The following is a 20,699-nucleotide window of genomic DNA, read 5'->3' as shown; positions in this document are numbered from 1 at the left end:
ACACACACACACACCATCACACCATCACACTCGTCACACCCGCTTCTCGGAACCGCTGCTCACCGATTCTCACCGAACCGTAACATCCAAACAGCTCCAGCATGTCTTCGGAAGGATTAGGCGAGACTTTGGTGATTCGTTTCGGGCTGATAAACGCCGACAACAAATATCTGACAGCAGAGGCGTTCGGTTTTAAAATCAACGCCTCGGCGAGCTCCATGAAGAAAAAGCAGGTGTGGACCCTGGAGCAGTCCGGTGACCACGGAGACTCCAATGCCGTCTTCATCAAAAGCCACCTGGGTCGCTACCTCGCCACCGACAAGGACGGCAACGTGACGGCGGACAGCGAGCAGCCCGGCCCGGACTGTCGGTTCCTCGTGATCGCCCACGACGACGGCAGGTGGTCCCTGCAGTCCGAGCCCCACTCGCGCTACCTGGGCGGGACCGAGGACCGGATCGCGTGCTTTGCGCAAAGCATCTCGCCTAGGGAGAAATGGAACGTGCACCTGGCCGTTCATCCTCAGGTGAATGTGTACAGCATCTCGCGCAAGCGGTACGCGCAACTGTGCGCCGAGAGGAGCGAGCTCGCCGTGGACCGCGATGTGCCGTGGGGCGTGGACTCGCTGCTCACGCTCGTCTACCTGGATCACCGGTATCACCTGCAGACCGCTGACAACCGCTTCCTCACGTGCAGCGGTGCCCTGACGGCCAAACCGGGCACGGGCACCGGGTTCACGCTGGAATTTCGCTCGGGGAAGGTGGCTTTCCGAGACGCCACGGGCAAATACATCGCGCCCACGGGCCCCACCGGGACCATGAAGTCTGGCAAGAGCGCGCGCGTCGGTAAAGATGAGCTGTTTGTCCTCGAGCAAAGTCACGGGCAAGTGGTGCTTACCGCCAGCAACGAGAGAAACATCTCCATGCGCCAGGGTGAGATATGTGACTGCAGCATGCTGATTAATAAATAATGCTGTTAATAACGGTTACGCACTACATTTGGGCGAATGTAGGGTGAGTTTAAGTGAAATGGGCCACTTTTGGTTTTGGTAAATCATTTAGAGTGTCTGCACATTTTCTAGCCTGCTCTCTTTGTGCTCATTGTGAAACACTGCATGCCTGGAGCTCAACTTATGATTTTAAGATTCAGCCTTCACTGTAAAAAAATGGTGACCTGCAACTGAAAAACTGCAATTTGCTTTTATACATTATATATTTATACATTATACATTATATACATTATATATTACTACATTATATGACCTAAAACAAGCTTAGATGTAGCCATTTTTAGGTTACAGTTTTTCAGTGTTTGTAAAATGATGTCCTGCCCTTCTTGGGAAACTGTAAACAGTTATTTTACAAGACAAATATGCATGCTATAGGCTAGATTGGCTCTGAGTTTTTGCCTCAAAATTAAGATAAAGACTTTGGAAAGCCTACCCGATCTCATGAATGTGCGTATAAATAGTACGCCAAATAAAAACGAAAACTCGTGGTATTGATACGCAAAAATGGAATTTGGCGTGTATATGCTACGCGATGGGTAGGGTTAGGGTTGTGGGGTAGATGCGTATCATTTGCACGCCAACAAATTTCATATCGTATGCACGTGAAAACTGCGTATTATATGCACGCCAAACACGCGCGTGTCATATATACGCCAAAGTCCATTTTTTTTCGTATCAGTACCACGAGTTTTCATTTTTATTTTGGCGTGCTATTTATACGCATTTTCATGAGACCGGGCTGGGAAAGCAGTGTGTGTGTGTGTGTGTTCGCGCGCATGCAGAAAAGCATCATTAGAACTTGAATTTTAATGCAGAGGAGATTTAAAATTATTATTATTATTATTAATAATATTATTTAATATAAATAATTTGTAACAATATAAGTTTTTAACATATTGCAGAATAAAAGTATTAATTTAATTAATTTTCCACCACTGGAATAAATTAAAATTGAAAACCATTATTTTAAATTGTAATAATATTTCACAATATTTCTGTTTTTACTGTATTTTTTATCAAATAAATGCAGCCTTGGTTAGCAAAATAGACCTTAAAAGCATCAAAAGTTTTTCTAATCCCAAATTTATGAATGTGTATTGTGGGACACTGTAAATTAAGAGCTCCTGAATGTAAGAGATGCACATTTCACTTTTGTAGTACAGCTTTATGAAGATAAACAGTACGTGTTCACAATTTTGATTAACTTCACTCTCTGAGTCTGTTGGCTGAAAACACACTCTGATTGAATTACTATATTTTAGGGGTTGATTTATCAGCCAATCAGGATGAGGAGTCCGATCAGGAGGTGTTTCAGATGGAGATGGACAGGGAGAAAAAGCACTGTGCCTTCCGATCTTGCAATGGGAAGTATTGGAGTCTCACCCCAAGTGGAGCGATCCAATGCTCTGCCTCCATTAAGTAAGAATAATTAACTTTAGGAAAATGTCACATAGATATAATAGGCGCAGGATAGAAAAGTAGATTAGCCTGATTGAAAGATATTTGTGTAGTGAACCATATGGCAAGAGGAATTAATAAAGCCAGTAGGGAATGCAAATATAACAGCTTGCCTTGGGTAGATGTTTGTTTGCATGGTCATCTTTACTCAAGTTACTAGATTTTATATATATATATAGATATAAAGACTGTACATATAGTACACAAAAAGTACACAAGCTCAGTTGTGCTCAGTAAGACCAGAAATACATTACTAAATGAAATTTAATTATTTTTCATGTTGATTTTTAAGAAACTGACTGTTTATCCCAGATCCCCCAGTTGTTTCTTTGACCTTGAGTGGAAAGGGTCAAAAGTCGCACTGAAGGCCAGTAATGGTAAATATTTGGCAGCCAAAAAGAACGGACAACTGGCGGCTGCTGTGGACTCTGCAGGTTTGTGTGAATGGCTAATTACAATTTTTGTCGTGCATGTGTAAATGAATAGCACCACACTTATCTTTCACATGTACAGTATGTTGTATCCGGTGTTGTTTTGTTTAACAGGTGAGCAGGAGGAGTTTGTGTTGAAGCTCATCAACAGGCCATTGATAGTGCTGCGTGGGGAACACGGCTTTATTGGTTGCCGCAAACAAGGAACTGGAACACTTGATTCCAACCGCTCATCCTATGATGTCTTCCAGTTAGAGTACAACAACAATGCTTACAGCCTCAGAGGTGAGTGATAGTGCTACTACAATTCATGAAGATTTACTAACAGTTGATAGGATGTAAATAATTACTTAAGGCCCTATGAAATCTGTTGAATTTTTTCCTTTTTTTTCCCAAATTCCATTTTTCTGTTTAACATTTTCTGGATTTATTTGAATGTTTAAATTACATTTTGGTAATCCAAAAAGCCTTTGAAGTCTGTTTTATGTGTTCCCAAATTCTGTTTTTCATGTAATTGAAACCTAATTTTCTTTTTTTTAAGAACATTGGATCATTCAATTTTCAATGAATGGACCCCAAAAATGAATTAATGAATTTGTTTATTTATTTATTACACACACACACACATGCATACATACTTTTTAAAATCTGTTTTATTCCATTTTGATAGTTAATTTAAATGTTAATAATCAAAAGCATGCATAATCACTTGAATTTATAAAAATGTATTCAATAATACGGCCCTATAAAAATATTTTCATTTGTTCAGAAATTCTGTGTTGTCTGTTACTTATTATTTCTCTCATTTCTCTGGTCAGACTCGGTGGGGAAGTATTGGACGGTGGAGGCAGACGGCGCTGTGATCAGCAGTAGTAACACACCTGTCTATTTCCACTTTGAGTTCTGTGATTATAATAAAATGGCCATTAAGACAAAGGAGGGCAAGTATCTTAAGGGAGACCATGCTGGGGTGCTCAAAGCCAGCGGTCAGGGGATTGCTGATGCAACATTGTGGGAATACTGAGAAACATTCATCAATCTACACACACAAACAAACATGTGTATAAGCATAAGCACATGATAACATACAGTCCATATCACACAACATACAAAAATATCTCAACATTAATGGATCAATACACAAACACATATTTGAATGTATAAGTATAAACAAATGCGCAAATTATCACAATACACAAATTAGCTTAAACTTTAAAACTCATTAAATTAACTCATCAATTAATAATTTACTCATTCTCATATTATTGAAACGTGTTCAACTTGTTTTTCTGTGCAGCATAAAAGACAATATTTTGAAGAACACTGGAAAAGCATTGGACCCTTTTGCTCATTGTATGAACAAAAAATACAATTGAAGTCAATGGGAGCCAAAACTGTTTGGTTATCAGTGTTCTTCAAAATATCTTCATTTGTGTTCAGCAGAAGAAAGAAATGGAGAATAAATGATGACAGAATTTTCATTTTTGGGTGAACTGTCCCTTTAAGAGAAGCACAAGTTGATGGTGGACTGATAATATATATATAAATATATAAAAACTGGATTATTGTCGCACAAACTGTTGATGTTCTTTGCTCAATCTCAAGATAACACTTTACAATAAGCTTTCATTTGTTAACATTAGTTAACATGAACTACAACACTTCTACAGTATTAATCCTAGTTAATGTTAGCTTCAACATTTACTAATGCATTTTGTAAAATCATAATTTGTATGTATTAACATTAGTTAATGCACTTTGAACTTACAAATGAACAGCAACTGTATTTTTAATAACATTGATTAATAAATGTTAAATAAACATTATTTCATGTTATTTAATACATCAACTAGTGTTAATAAATGTGTAAAGTGTTACCAAGATATCTGATTAATGGGGAGAAATTCTGTGATGAAATCTTGCAAAAATACATAAACCAATTTAATGCACATCATGTAGGCTTATTCAAATCACTGTCATTGCCTCTCAAATGCTTTCATGGCCTTATTTAGCTCCTTATCATATCTGTTTCAAGGAAATTTAGAATCTAAATGTGTTATTACATAATGGTGAATAATTTGCTTATGCAAAATGAGCATACAGCCGTGTTTTATAAGCCGAGCCTTCGGCCATAGGGTTTGTTCCTGCTCCCAAAAACATTTTTAGAGTGAACTGGCTTCTGTAATGAGGCCAGGTTTTAAATAACTGCACCGCTGCTCAGAAAAACTGGAGAAATATGCTTGTTCACATCAGAGAGATTCAGATTTCCTTACACTCACATACACAGGCACACAAAATCAGTCAGAAGCAAATCATTTGTTTGTCAAATTGGTACTTGTGGTGTTTGTGGCCATTTTGGGTTACATGACTTGTATTCAACATTATTCTGACTACTGGAACAACAGTGTTTTTTTATGTAACTCTAGCTTATTGATGATAACACGTTGATTTGCACTTTATGGCTAAAGCTTTTTCATGTGAATGTGTTGAAAGAAAAAAGATAAAGAGTTTGTGCCTTCCTTAGTGGGATAAGATCTCCTAAGGTGTGAAAATGCAGTTTTTTGAACTTCATTGCTATTTTATTCTCATTATGTGCCATTTGCAACTGGACATGACAATGAAATAAACAGAACATGTTGGAAAGTAAATACTTAAAAAGTGTGCTTTGTCCCCCCCCCCCAATTCTTCTATTGAAGCAGGTTCATCTCACAAAGTAGCTTAATTTAACCGATGATCACATTTTATTTTAACTAGAATTTGACGATTTCTTAGCAAATGTGAGTAGATTTAGCTTCTTCTTTCTCTTTCTTTGTCTTTCTTCATTGTATGTGCCTCTGTTCCTTAACTATTTTCCTCTGAATTCTCTCCACCTCGACTTTGGAGGCTTTCCAAGATTTTTTGCGCTGACAGTGTGGCTCTGAATGAAACTCAAGAAGACTGCACTACACACACACACATAAGGATTTACTAATATCTAACAGATGTGAAAATTCTATGTGGCAATAACAAAGAAATGTCTGCAGCTGCTTTCTGTGGGTTTTAGAGACTACAGCAAAAACTGAAGGACAAATTATTTGATGGACAGATTTCACATTAAATTGTGTTATAGATAAACAAAGAGAGATGAGCTGAGTATTCATTTTTCGCAATATGAAAATATCCAGTAAACAAATGCCTTGCATGGTTAATGATGGATGTGAGCTGTATGCATGTATAGCTAAAAGACAGAATGACAAGTTTCAGTTAATAGCTACTATGATAATAGATAATCAAACTACTTCTAAAAATACAGTTGTGTGTGTGTAACTAATATCAAGGCAGCGGAAGACATGGAGGAATGTGCAGAATGTAAGTGACAGCAGGTCATGACTCAGAACGCTGCTGCTGCCTAGTGGTTACATTACTTATGTTCTTTGTAAGGAAAACAACATGCATTCACTTAAGCACACTACTAGGCTACACATTTAAATTTTATTAATGTGATAAACAAATATAGATCAGAATATATGAAAAACGATTTTTAACGTATATTGACATTTTGGTTAAATAGAGCAAAATCTATGATATGACCATACATTTTTTGAAGTACATGCCTTCAATGTGCACAAAGAATTGAGAACTTAAGTTTCATTTAATACATGTCACAAAGGTTATATGTCAGTAACTATAAAGTTGAGTTAACAGTCCAATTGCACAAACAGAGATTTTTACAAGAGAAACATTTAGTCACTTTACCTTTCATGAATAACTTTATCAAATAATTTTACTAACTTTAGCAGAAAAGCAATTAAATAGATGATAATGAATTTTAAATACAAATATGTTGCACAACATGGCCTTTTTAAACTTTGCAGAGCATTTTGTATTTCCAAAAATGTATCAGTTGTCAAACCCAGAAAGCCTAGATTGATATTTACATTTAAATATAATAATTTACATTAATTCATATTTTGACTAATAAAAATCTTCTACACGATCCTGCACACACACACACACACACACACACACACACACACACAACCTGCATGAAGAATGGATGAATTGATGGATGGATGCATGTGTGCATGGATCTATCAGTACCTGTTCTGCAAGGCTTCAGGAAGAGTTAAAGGCATCTGGTAGTAGATGAGTCCAATCAGCAGAGCACAGAGATGCCATTTGAGCATATGAGGTCTGAGGATTCCTGACAACGTTCAGCATTGTCCTCCAACATACCACCTTTAACTACATACACACACAAAAAAACTAACTATCTGAAAGACAAGGTTTATAGCTCACTGTTCATTTCATCCATAGCTGACCTGTTAACAGATAAGAGCTAACATTGAACAGCAGGTCAAGATAATGTACTGCTTAATCATTTACTGAATACACATGTAAAAATATATATTTTTGTCTTATGAAACAAACCTGGTAGAAAAATAATGTCGCATAGGATGCTGCCTTGCTCTTGGCCTCAGATGAAGGATCTGATGGTCCAGTGATACATTTCAACTCCTCTTTGACAGCGGCACAGTAGTGAGACTCCCTGTAAAGCTCAGCCAATGACTTCTCTGAGGAACAGAGAGAAACTTTTGATCCACTGAACCATGTGATTGAACAATACCACAAAACATGTATTACTTTATGTAAGTCGATGCCTTAGTTTCATTTATATGTGTTCATAATTGCATGCCTGTATCACCTGTTGGCATTGAAGAAAGGGCCTCCCCATTTGTTATGTCCAGAAAGAAATCTGCAGGGTTGTTGAAAGCCTCACACGTATAACCTAATCAACAGAGGAGAAAATAATAATGAATATGAATAATTAATTTAATAGTCTAGTCTAAATCAAAACAGATAAATATAATTTTTCTACTATATACCAAGAAAATGTAGTGAAGATACTAGCCACTGACTGAATATTTCATGTAATACTGCAGTGTTTGCAGAAGCAAAAAGGCTAATCATTTTTTGTTTTGATTTTATTGAACTCTGGCAACCCTGGCACCTTTTTTTTAAATGCATTATGTAAACTAGGTTAAATCAGAATCAGAATCAGAATGAGCTTTATTGGCTCCACAGTGCAATGTTGTTTAGTGTAGCAAATAATAGAACATTTCCCTTTGGCACTATATGGGGTACATAATAAGCAGGGCGATGGAGGGTTATTAAAATAAGTTTGTACTTTTATATAAGTACTATAAATTATGGCATGGAATTATGCACCAATGTCTGAGGATACAGTGAGTAAATATAGCCATTCAACATTACAGTAAAACTTGTGCCATTATTTGTAACATTTAATAGGCCTAAACTGTTAAAGAAAATAAAATATAAAAAAATATTCTAACTTTTACTTTAAGTGAACATAAAACAATCTTCACATAAAGCCATTATAATAAATGTCACATTTAGCTGTGCCTTTTATATATAACATGTTGTCTTTATAGAAATATAGTGATGCTTATGTCTCAATATAATTATAAGTTTATTTTGCTTTATTTTACTAGTGAAAACTTTTGGTAATATTTTGAGGAAGGGAAAAAAATGAATTGCCTAAATATATTTTTAAAATAAATAAATAAATGTTAAATAGAAAATATTAATCACAGAAATTAACATGTTACTGTATTTTTGACAGCCTTTATTTAAACGAAATGTACCATATTTATTTATTTAATTAATTAATTAATTTATTAATTTATTTAATTTTTTAGGTCAAAAGATTTTGGAATTATTAATAGCATGAAATCCTTGTCATAAAAATTCTTTTATAAAATATATTTGTAACCTTGTGACTTATTTTCAGAACAGACATTTTTCAATAATTAATCATTTTAAAACAAAAATGAAAATTAATTAAAAACAGGACTATACCAAATTAATAAATACATTTTCAATATTTTATTTTATTTTAAGACTTTTTATTCCCTTTTCTCTTGCAATCCCAGGACAGTTACATTTCTGAGTATATGCCCCACAAAAATGATCAAAATGAGAAGACAATGTTTATATAAATTGCTTTTTTTTTAACTGCATGAAAAGAGCTGGACCTGAAAAGCATCAGTAGCATTTGTGACTAACCTTGGTGTCTGCGCAGTCCTCTAATCCCAGCTCCTGAATGATGCTCTCCACCTTTTTTTTCTTATCAGCAGTGGAATACTGTTTCCTTGGCAACCGCAGATTTCCAGAGAATAATAGATTTTCCCACACAGTCAGAGTGCCCATCAGGATATCATCATCATAATAATCAGAAATGTTTCTTGAGCAGTAAATCAGCATATTAGATTGATCTGAAGGATCATGTGATACTGAAGACTGGAGTAATGTTGCTGATTCAGCTTTACCATCAAATGAATATATTATATTTTTAAGTATATTAAAATAGAAAAAAGTATATTTAAAATATTATTGTTTTTACACTATTTTGATTAAATAATTGCCACCTTGATGAGAATAAAATATTGTTTCAAAAACATTTGAAAATTTTACAGATCCGAAACTTTTGAACAGTAGTGTATAATTTACCATAAATTATATCTTTTAATTTCACGAAGTCACTTTTTATTTAACATTTGAATCAAATGCTATTACATAGGGCACATTTTTTATTTTGATCTGATTTCATAATGATGCATGCAACAAAAGAGCAGTCTATGTACATATAATAACATACTCATTAACTATGTATCATTGTTATGGAAAGGAATACAAAGTATTGTTTAAAGGAGAAGCCAATTCTTATGAAGCATCTGCTCTAACTGTTTCACATAAACACACACACAGACACTAACCTGACGTTTTTTAGGATTTCTCGCTCAGGGCTTCTCTGGCTTTCTCTAATGCAGTAGAGAATATTCTGGTATGTCAGAGTTGGGTCCGGCACTTTTACACACACCTTTGTGCAATCGCTTTCCCCGGCAGGCAACATTTTTAGCTCACCCACATCCATGGAGCCAGAGAGACTGAAGCAGGGAAGAGGAGAGAAAAAGTGACAAGCTTCCAGGTGGAATGAACATTTAAGTGTCTATTGATGCTCCACCCTTTCAGGACCTTATCCTCCAGATGTGAATTACCCATACAACCACGGGTCACTGTGTCTCCTGTCAAAGTCCTCACACGCCCGGTTCTACGTAACACTTGCTGCTATGCAACTCCTGCACTTATGAAACAACATATAACATCAAAATATGTTAAATGTTTATACGTAATAGGAAATATTACACTAATTTTAATGTTAATGGTTTTCTATCAACATAATATTTTGACTTTCTTAAACCTTTTGTAAAATGCAATCAAAACCTACTTAAATATCCTGTTTTGAACGTCAGTGGAAATAATGTAAATTCAGTATAGCTCATCGATGAGACTACTATATCATATTTAACATGCAAATTTATAAATTATCCTACTACATGCCTTCTATCAATGTGATTGGTAGTTTGTGGCACACATTTGTTGTGAAATATTTACTTATTTTTTAACGATAAACATTAACTGGACTGAAGCAACTTTGATTGTCAATACTTTTATCAGAGTGTTTATCTTTAGGAAGCTTTTACTTCACAACATTCCAAAGCATAATATTGTACTTTTTACTGCATTATGTTTCATATTAAATATCATTTATACTTAATTACATTAGAAATCTAGTACTTACTTTTACTCAAGTAAAAAAGTTTTACTTGAGTACAAGAAAGTACTACATTTTTAATGTTAAGTAGCCTTATTTAAGGTAAACAACAACAACAAAAAACTACTTTTATTTATGAAATATAGTGGAGTAAAAAGTATGACATTATGCTTTGGAATGTAATGAAGTAAAAGTTTTCCAAAGAAAAACACTCTGATAAAGTACAGACACTTTTTTAATTTACTTGAGTAAAGTAAAAGTACTTCACTTCTGTCCAGATCTGTTTGTATCTCTCAATCATCATTGTATTGCATTGCATTTTGCCCACAATACAGAGATTATGTTATACAGACCTCATCAGAATTTCATCTTACTTTTTTTATCAGCAACTGCACCGAGTTGCATATTTTTTGCTCAGTTTGATCCATAAAAGTGTGATGTATCAAATATTTCAGTTTGATTTAAAAATGTGTGAAGTCTTTATTTCATATGTCAGTTTTTACAGGATTAAATAAAAGCTTAGAATGACCCTATAGTGTTTTTTTAAGAGGGAATGATCTACAGTCTTGTGTTTATACATAAAAAGAGAGGTGTTTTATTTGTTGTATTTTCTCTGTATTCGTATGCTACCTGTAAAGACGTCTGACTTTAAATGACTATAGCTGCATTAGTGTATTAGTGCAATGACGCCCTCTGTAGGCCAAAGAAGGTCATCACAACAGGCTGTATCATCAAAATCCGTTCTTTGTTGAACAGACGCCTTATGTAATGAACAGTAGAGCAACAGGAAAAGACTTTGTAAAGGACCATCGCTGTATGAATACAAAAAACTACTCGTTATGGGCTTGCGCAATCTTGCGTTGCTATTCAGTGTACTTGAGGTTCAAGTATTTGGTGTGTGGCAGTTCACATAAACAGGGGCAGTGTCTTCATTTATTGTCGCTCAGATGACAGACAGCTGACGCATCTAATGAACAGTTGAGCCGTTGACGCCCAACCACGCCCCCCGCATTTCTGTAGCCAATCGGCGTCGAGCATAATTCAAGGGGCGGGGTTTGCGTCTCGGCAACGTTAAGTTGTTTTCATCGACTGTGTGGCGGAGAAGTGTAAGCGCCGTTCGCGATGCAGACGTAAACTAACAGCTGTCGATGAGGCCGCCGCCGACAATCGAGCACGGCCGGGTTTAATCACCTCGGAGAACTTTTTAAGCTAACTTTAGAGCATTACTACAGCGGTTTAAGTGCTTTTGTGGCCATGGAGGAGAAGAAGAAGGAGGAGGGGGAAGCGGAGATCCAGGAACACGGACCCGAGCACTGGTTCTCCAAATGGGAGCGGCAGTGCCTAGCCGAGGCCGAGCAAGAGGAACCGAGCGAGGAGGAGACCGAGCAGAGCCAACAAACACTCTGGCATCTCTTCCAGAACTCCGCCACCGCTGTCGCACAACTGTATAAAGGTGCGAAATATGTAATAAAAAGTCACTGAGAGCTAGCCTTAGCTGACGCTGCCAAACAAAGGACACTAGCTCATAAGCTCAACGGATAGCCACCAAACTAAATCTAATGCGACCTAATTAAGATGCCGATGAGTTGTTTTACAATAAAGTACATATTTAGGGCTCAATTAAGAATATGTGGGCCCCTTATTTGGTTGTTTTGACGGTCGGTGGCGTTTACAGATTAGCATTGATGCTAAGTGGCAGAAGAGCAACGTAAACTGACACACAAATCAGTTTCTGTGAGGACACAATCCAGAAATGTCACCGGTTATCCGTCTCTGTTTATTGATAACACTAAACGTTTTTCGCGATATTTTAAAGACATTTAAAGCGTCACCCAGCTGGTTGTCTATCAGCAAAACAAAATGGCGAAGTGCAGGGAGGAGTTCATCTGATGAAAATAACTCGATTTGTGATCGAAAACTCCTCTGTTATGAACTCAAACGTCGTGTGTGTTGACAAAAAGATCTAGCAATACAAACTACGATATGAATTTATGAAAACGTGATTATTCTTTAACAATAATAAGAGCATGCGAAACAAAATGGCGAAGGCAAGATTTGCAGGCTAAGTTTAAAGATTGTGAGTTATTGTGTCAGAGCTTGTTTTGTTCATATTTGTTATTAAATAGATAAAACGCTATACAGCTGGTTTAATTTGCGAGTACACGTTTTCACAAAGTTGTGGTTTGGACAACCCGGTACCATCAGATACACTAAAGCTACTCAACAAAATGGCGTAGAGTCCTCTTGCTACATATCAAATTTAGACGTCGTGTAATTAATGGCTGTGTCTCAAAACATAGAGAACTGCTTATGTAGACCGCACTTATGGTCATCATAGACTGCCCAAAAGTGTCTCACTCACAAAATCTCGTGACACAGCCAGTGTGAGAGGCTGTAAAGGTACTAAATATAAAACTGATGTGGGCTTAGTTGTCTTGGGAGTTTTCTTGGCTTTCTTTAAACACAGTGGCTAAAATGTATGCATCACATTAAGACGGGAAATGATGTGTCTCCACTTGCAACGTAAACATTTCCTGTCTGTTCACTCCTTCAGATAGAGTATGTCAACAACAGGGGCTTTCCTTATGGGTTCCCTTTCAAAATGCTGCAACTGCCGTCACTAACCTATACAAAGGTAAGTTGAGACATTTTTAAACAAACTGTTGCATTTTAGGTGACAGTTTGTGGTTCGTCGTTAATTGGACTGCAGTTTACTGTACTAATATTGTTTTTTGTTTGAGAACACATTGCTGTTTTCAAATGAGTCTCTTTATCACACTCATCTTTCATTCACTTAAGGTCATTCCTGGTTTTAAACACAACAGGCCTATTCACATTAAGAAAAATAATTATATTAGTGTCCACACCAATACATACTATACCAACGGTGACATCCTGTTTATTATAAGCACACTTTTCAGTTGTCGCCTGTCGCTTTAAATGCTTGAACTCTTTAAAGTCAGGTTGATTCTGATTGGCTAATGTTTTTATCATTCATTCATCTGAAAAAAAAAAGTTCTGAAAGTGATTCCAATGTTATCATTCCTCAACATGTTATTGTTCTATTTGTGGGCTTCTCTATTCTCATACAATTAGAACGATTATTTTAGAACTTAAAAGTATAACTTTGTAGTTATTGTTACAGCTCTCATCATTGGTGGGAATGAGCCTTAACTGTAGCACAAACCAATAGCTTTAAGGTGCAGGCTGTAAGGAGAAATGTCATTGGTTGAACCTACACTCTGAGAAAAAAAAGTACAAAACTGTTACTAGGGAGGTACCCTTTATAAACGTACTAAAATGTATCTTTATGGTACTAATATGTTCCATTTAGAGCAGTGCTGTCAAACTCAATTCCTGGAGGGCCACAGCTTTGCAGAGTTTAGCTTCAACCAGCCCCAAATAACACCTGTTTGGAAGTTTCAAGTAATCCTGAAGAGCTTGATTAGCTGGATCAGGTGTGTTTGATTAGGGTCGGAGCTGAACTGTGCAGAGCTATGGCCCTCCAGGAATTGAGTTTGAGACCAATGAGTTAGAGTCAGTGTTTTGAGTCTGAACAAAATTTTGAGTGACAAGGCAGCTTATTCATGAATGAGTAGCTACTGAACGATGATCAATCTCGGTTACAACAAAATAGAATAAGTGTGAAGGGTTTGGCTGTGAAAGTGTTTTCTAATAAATCAGTTAAGTGAGCAATTCAACCACTCATTTCACAAATAAGACATTTCGTAACATGCAGAAAGAACTGTTTTTTTTTTTTCTTTCTGGAAACTACTTTATAATGGAGAACACCTGTTTGCTTATTGAAAAAATAGCTGTTGAACAGCGTTTAGTAGGTCGTTCATACATTTGAGACTAGCAACAACACGGCTGGCAGCAGTTCTTAAAATCCTATTGATTTATTCCTCTCTTCAGACAGAATCTTCACAGCCTAGAGTAGTTGTGTTTTATTAGATTGCAGTTATGAGACCTTAAACATGTGTACGGCATTGACTGCTAGCAAAACTTGAGTCATCATTCATATGTTTGTCTGTGTGGTTGGGGTAATGAGAGATGATGTGGTGGGGAGGTTGTCAGATGTGTCATGTGGATGATTTGACTTTAGGAGCTGTCAGGAACAGGGAGTGTTTGTTTGTTCAGTTTACTGGAGATCACTGCCTACATATGACTGATTTAGGTTGTGAGATGTTTTTCGAAGCATATAAGATGTTTTCCACAGGATTTTTTGAGACTTGTAGCGGCAGGTGACGTCACAATAATTTGCATATTTATGACGTCATTGCATCAAGTTTGCTTAAGATCTGTTTGAACTCTATGAACTGTCACATACTGTTATACAACTGAATGCCTAATAAAGCTGTTCACTTTTACATTTTATGTTGTCATACATTAAACAAGTATAGTGACTAAACAGGACCCATTGATACATGTTAACCAGGAATCACTCTCAAGCCGTGGTCACACTGCACTTTTCGCTCCATTGACTTCCATTCATATGCATGCGTGTGCATCAGACCGCAAACGCAAGCCCGTGTGAAAAGTTCTGCGTTCCAAAGTTCAAATTTGGTGAACTCTGGCCTGCGAATTCGCATCACGTAATACCGTGTGACCAACTACAGATCGATATGTCATAGCATGACCTTCTATGTAAATTAAGAGAGCTGCAGGAAAGTGGAGTAGATGGTATGGTTTTACATTTTAGATGTATTATAATGTTACGTGTTGAATTTAAGTTTTTAAAAAGATGCTGCACAGCGTGACGTCATATCAAGACTGCTGCAGCATGCAAAACAATTTCGCATGCTCAAAGACTAGTGTGACCGCAGCTTCACTATACTTCTTAAATCCTGATTTATAATCGCAATAAAAAATCAACATATATCTACATTAACAAGCGTCTATATGCGGTGGTTTTGGCTATATTACTGTTTTGCCTCATTGAGCACAGTGCCTGCGTCTGAGTAATAAACTGAGCATATTAACAGACGAATTATGTTCATATTTAAAAGTCCAAACAGTCATTAAGCGACAAGCATGCTTTAAGTGACATTAAGCATGCTTGGAAACGCTGTTTCGAGTTGGCTGCTTTACTGCTGCTCACAGCACAGAACAGACGCCGAGAGAGGTGACACTGCGCCGGGGGAGTCAGACCTCACACTCGCGGGGCAATACTGGCGACATTTTCCAACTGAATGAAAAGCTAAGGTTTTTAAAAAAAAAGGTATGTATCTTTTATGTGAAAAAAGCCACTGAAAGGGCCTGAAAGTTGCTAAATATTGTGCTAAAGTCGCACTCATTTGTGTAAGACGTGGGAGCTGATGGCAGGGGGCAGTGGGCATTTGTGGTGGTTGATGTGGATATTGTGGCAGGCCGACAAAAAAAAAAACTTGGGAACCACTGGGATGTGGTCAGTTCAAGTTTGATTGCCTGCTCCATGTGTTCTGTATTTATCAATCCAAAGTTTAGTGTTGAAGTTCACAGTTTGAACTTTTGACTGAACCAGAAATTATTCGGTTCAAGTCTGTATTTTCTAAACCCCCTCATTTTTCTTATAAACACCTTGGTGAGATTTTATCTCCTCTTGAATCATTTCATGCGCCCCATCTCAAGATTTTGTAAGCGTATAATTCATTTTAACCTGGTTCCGACCTGGCAATGGAAACCCTGTCAATTGAAACAAATCTTCATTCCTGCCAGTTATGGTTGAGCCGGTTTATTTGTTGCTTATTATGGATTGAAAATATATTGAAGAACAGTGGCTGCTGTTCCTGAGGAGATGATGCTGCTGTTTCTGGCGGAATGAAAATTTATGATGTTGCGCAATTGCTTTGGATGTTGATGTAAAATTTACATAATTATGTTATTAAAGGCTTCCTATTTTATTATTTTTTTACCTGCTGTTCTGTTTCTTCACATAAAATCCTTGCTCTCTGCTTGATGCCTTATAACAACCTTATTAGAATGTTTAAATAAGACTGACTTCATTGGGCATAAAACACTAGGAGACATTGATGCAGCTGGGCTGATTCCTGACATGCATACAGAAATACTCATGCCAAGTTTTTTTTTTTTTCTCCATTTACCAGAGAGTGTTGATGCCCATCAGCGGAGTTATGAGCTGGGTATTCAGATCGGTCATCAGAGACGAAACAAAGATGTCCTGGCATGGGTGAAGAAAAGGAGGCGGACTATTCGGCGTGAGGATCTTATCAGCTTCCTCTGTGGTAAAGCTCCACCGCCACGTAACTCCAGGGCTCCGCCAAGACTTGCAATGGTGTCGCCAAGCCGACCCACGTCCTCGGAGACAAGTTCATCTGTAGAAACAGACCTGCAGCCTTTCAGGGAGGCCATTGCTCTGCATGGTGAGTAGGGATGGGTACCGAAACTCGGTATTTAATCGGTCTCGGGGCTAAATTATGAAAGACCGGAGTATCGATAAGCTCTGACGTTATCGGTACTTCTGTCGGTATTGGAGAAATTAAGAAAACACACATACATTTATTGTTGCTCTCTCTCTCTCTCTCTCTATATATATATATATATATATATATGTCGCCAGCTGTTTTTATGTGCAATAATATTCAAACATTTGTCTATGATGCATTTTTGCTATGCGCAATTCAGAAGCCAGATCGCGCTCACGCCGAGGAGCTTCAGCGCACGCAACATGAAAGTCCTGATTAATTATGATAGAAGAGAGAACCAACTATTCAAACATCTGCTCACACTTTAGGCCTGTGGCTGTTATATTAAGCTAAGTATTTTTTTTTTATTTTGGCTTCCAAGGATTATAGCCGCATTTCTTCTAGCACAACCCCCTTCCCTTCATAGCGGCGCGGATTCGTTCCTCCGAACCAAAACTTAACATCTGAATCTGCTCAATCAGTGATTGTTATAAAATGCCGTCTTTACTGTTGCTACATTGCAGGACATATTTGATCGTAAAACGTTGAAAGTACAATCTGCTGTTCCCCAGGCTGAAATGTGTGTGCGCGCGCGTGTGCCTGCGCGGCGGCGTGCTCCAAAACGGACAAGCAAAGTACACTTTGAGCTTCGGGCGCGTCGAAATAACACACACAAATATGCCAAAAAAATACACACACAATGTGTCAAAATGGCCGGTTATGAGAGTCTTCACTTTTGTTTTAAGTGGACGAGAACAGTTGGGAGAAAATCCGATGCGTGTCAGTATATTGTCTTAAAGTGTCAGACTGGAGCTTGAGCTATCAATGTTAATCAAAGAACAAAATGCAAAGAGAAAATCACCCACAGCTCTTAATCTGAACAACGTTATAGCTTTAATAAACATAAATCTATCAGTACATACAGTGAAAACTATGCAGTGCTCATTTACATTTGATTACTTTTGTAACTATTACTTACCTGAACATTAATATTAGTAGACCTTCATGGAAAAATGAAAGCACTGTTTATTTCATTTCGTTTGTGTTTGTTTTATTGTATTTGTCAGTTTGTTTTACTTTGTTTCTTTGTTCATGTTGTTACTGTATCTTATCTTATTTATAAAACACAAAAAATACCTGCACACTGGTGCATTTACAAATTGATGAAGTGCAGGCATTTTTAGTGTTTTATATACACAAGATAAGATACTGTAAGAATATGAACAAAGAAACAAAGTAAAACAAAAAGTACCGATAAGAATACCGTTAAAGTACCGGATCGATAAGCAGTATCGATAAGAGTAGTAATACCGTTAAAACCTTAACGATACCCATCCCTAATGGTGAGTGTGTTTGACAGCACTGCCATTTAATTACTTGATTGCTGTAGGATGGCCTGAATTGCTATATATAAAATGTATATGTGTGTATGTATGCATATATGCGTGTGTATATATCTCAAACCTCTTATTCTTATTGAACAGTAAAGAAACATGTCAAGACATTCTTTGAAGCGTATAATAGAAAGTGCTTCTTTGCTTTGGGCAATATGCATTGTACACTTTTTCACTGCATCTCGCTCTGTGGCCCTCTAGTATTGTTCAAATGTTTGTTTTGTTTTTTTGTTGTTTTTTTTTCATAGAAATAGTACTGCACAATACAGCAAAATGTCACTGACAAAGTTTTTCCGAGCCCACAAACTAGACTAGTTAATTCTTTTTTTTACAGAGCCCTGCACATGACATTCAGGCAAAAATATGTATTGTGGCCACAAATTAAGAATTTGTTCCCTCATTTATTACTTTACTCCCTCGTTTTGATTCAGTTAGGGCCACAAATGAAGAATTTGTTCCCATGACTTAATTCAGATTGCTGGGAATGAATTTATATGTATGTGATGTGAAGGGTTCTGTTTATTCTATTTTCAAAAAAAATTTTGATGTTGCAAATTTGAACATATTTTGGTAGCATGTTTGCGGAGTTAGAGTTTTGATGAGTTAGGGTTTGTGAAATGCATGTTTAAGTCATTTGTATTTCATTTGTTCTCCTACCTGTGTGTTGAAGGTCTAAGTGGAGCCATGGCGAGTATCAGTATGCGCTCCGGAGCCCCAGGTTCACCTACACACCTGAGTGCCAGCTCCGCCCCCAGTCGCCGCCGAAACGGTCTCCACGACGTGGACCTCAACACTTTCATTGCCGAGGAGATGGCGCTCCACCTCGACAACGGAACTCGGAAACGAAGCTCCGCCCAGTGCAATGATGTTATAACAGACTCGCCCACTCACAAACGCAATAGGATGATCTGAGCTCTTAAGAAAAAGAAAATGACGACGACAACAGCGAAATACGAGAATAAAATGCCACTCCTCAGTCATCCTTCCATCTTTATTCAGACCAGGAAATAAAAGCAGCCAATAACAGTGCTCACCACAGCCCAGCACATTCTCTGATTGGTCTACAGAGCCCAGTTGAGGTGATCGGTGGGAGACAGTGTTCAGTGCAGAGGCCTAAGTGCCCTTCCATTAGGATTCTGTCGACAAACACACAACTCTCATTCACTATATTGCTGCGTGAGTTGATTGTGTGTGTGTAAGGTTGTGTTATGGCTGAATGGAGATGCGATCGAACGCAGGAACAAGAAAACATTTTTGTGTGCATGTTCGCAACGTAATGAGCAATGTCTGTATGATTGCGTGTGTATACAAGTACTTGATGTGTGTGAGTGAACGACTGATGAGTTTTGTGTTAGAGTGTGTGGTACCTGCCTCTTCCTCCAGCACCTGTCACTGCCCCAGCTCTGTTACCACGCTGCGGCTTTGAAAAGCAACAAAAGTTTTATTTTAATATTATTGACAATGTTGTTCATGATTTCTTTTTTTTTTTTGCCTTCTCTTAATTCTAAAGCAGGCACAAGTGCTGTGATAGCCATACATCCGCTGTCATGCACATCTCTCAATCACTCAATAATTTCCCTTCATTCTTCCTGAGCATCCATATTTTTTTCACTCATCCTCTTTCGTCACTCTTTTCCCCAGCACCTTTGTCTCCAGTGTAACATTATGTAATGTAAATACCTGTAGGTGCTGACATAGACTTGTGGTACATATTGTAAAAAAAAGCTGTGCAGAGACCATTGAATTGTTAATGTACAATAATGATTCTTGCATTAAAGAAATAAAGCTTTTAACTACCCTTTTTTTGCTACCTTTGTCATCTGAGGTCCATTTGAGACCAAATAGGATTTTATCCTTAAACTAGATTAAAATGCTAATATTTTGAATGCACATTCTGTTGTATCAAAAGTGCAATCTGTTACTGTTCCTTTGACAATCTGTGAACAACAGCTGCCAATTACAATGCTTTCAAAATTATTGCTTGTGCCAATGTGTTCAGCTGTGTTTGAACACTCAGTGAATGAGCATCCATAGGCTGGAGATGCTATATGGCCACACCATACTAGCTACAATCCAACAATTTTTGTTCTTACATTTTGTGTCCAGCATCCTGGAAATATAAAGGACAGTTTCATTGAACAGAGAGTGCAAAGAAATGGGTTGTGTGGACAGAACTGGAAGAATCGAATGTCAAATCCCAGACAATTCGTAACATTTTTTCCTCTAAAAGAGCTGTTGAAATGTGTTTGGCAGGTGTCAACAGTGTGACGTGCTATACTCCATCCAAATCCATTTTAAACGGCTTTTTTTTTTCTAAAAAAAAACTTTTAAAATAATACTTTTCATAATCATGTGACATACAGAACCACAGCACTATTAAAATGGTGACA

At 37.3% G+C, this 20,699-nt stretch overlaps 2 protein-coding genes across 2 annotated transcripts; both read left to right on the top strand.

Moving 5' to 3' along the window:
* LOC306873619 (fascin-like) lies at positions 1-5,541 on the top strand. The gene is made up of 5 exons (XM_079423038.1): positions 1-930; positions 2,270-2,426; positions 2,778-2,899; positions 3,011-3,181; positions 3,715-5,541. The coding sequence occupies exons 1-5, from the start codon at positions 102-104 to the stop codon at positions 3,918-3,920; spliced, it is 1,485 nt and encodes a 494-aa protein (XP_079279164.1). The 5' UTR covers positions 1-101; the 3' UTR covers positions 3,921-5,541.
* Positions 5,542-11,578: 6,037 nt separating this feature from the next.
* Positions 11,579-20,198, top strand: LOC306874402 (HUWE1-associated protein modifying stress responses-like). The gene is made up of 4 exons (XM_079424430.1): positions 11,579-11,964; positions 13,066-13,146; positions 16,598-16,873; positions 18,980-20,198. The coding sequence occupies exons 1-4, from the start codon at positions 11,766-11,768 to the stop codon at positions 19,219-19,221; spliced, it is 798 nt and encodes a 265-aa protein (XP_079280556.1). The 5' UTR covers positions 11,579-11,765; the 3' UTR covers positions 19,222-20,198.
* Positions 20,199-20,699: the final 501 nt, after the last annotated feature.

The sequence above is a fragment of the Barbus barbus genome (genome assembly GCF_936440315.1).
Source record: "Barbus barbus genome assembly, chromosome: 8".
Taxonomy (NCBI): Eukaryota; Metazoa; Chordata; class Actinopteri; order Cypriniformes; family Cyprinidae; genus Barbus; species Barbus barbus.
The sequence above is the reverse complement of the archived record's forward strand: the minus strand, read 5'-3'. Positions and strand labels throughout refer to the sequence as shown.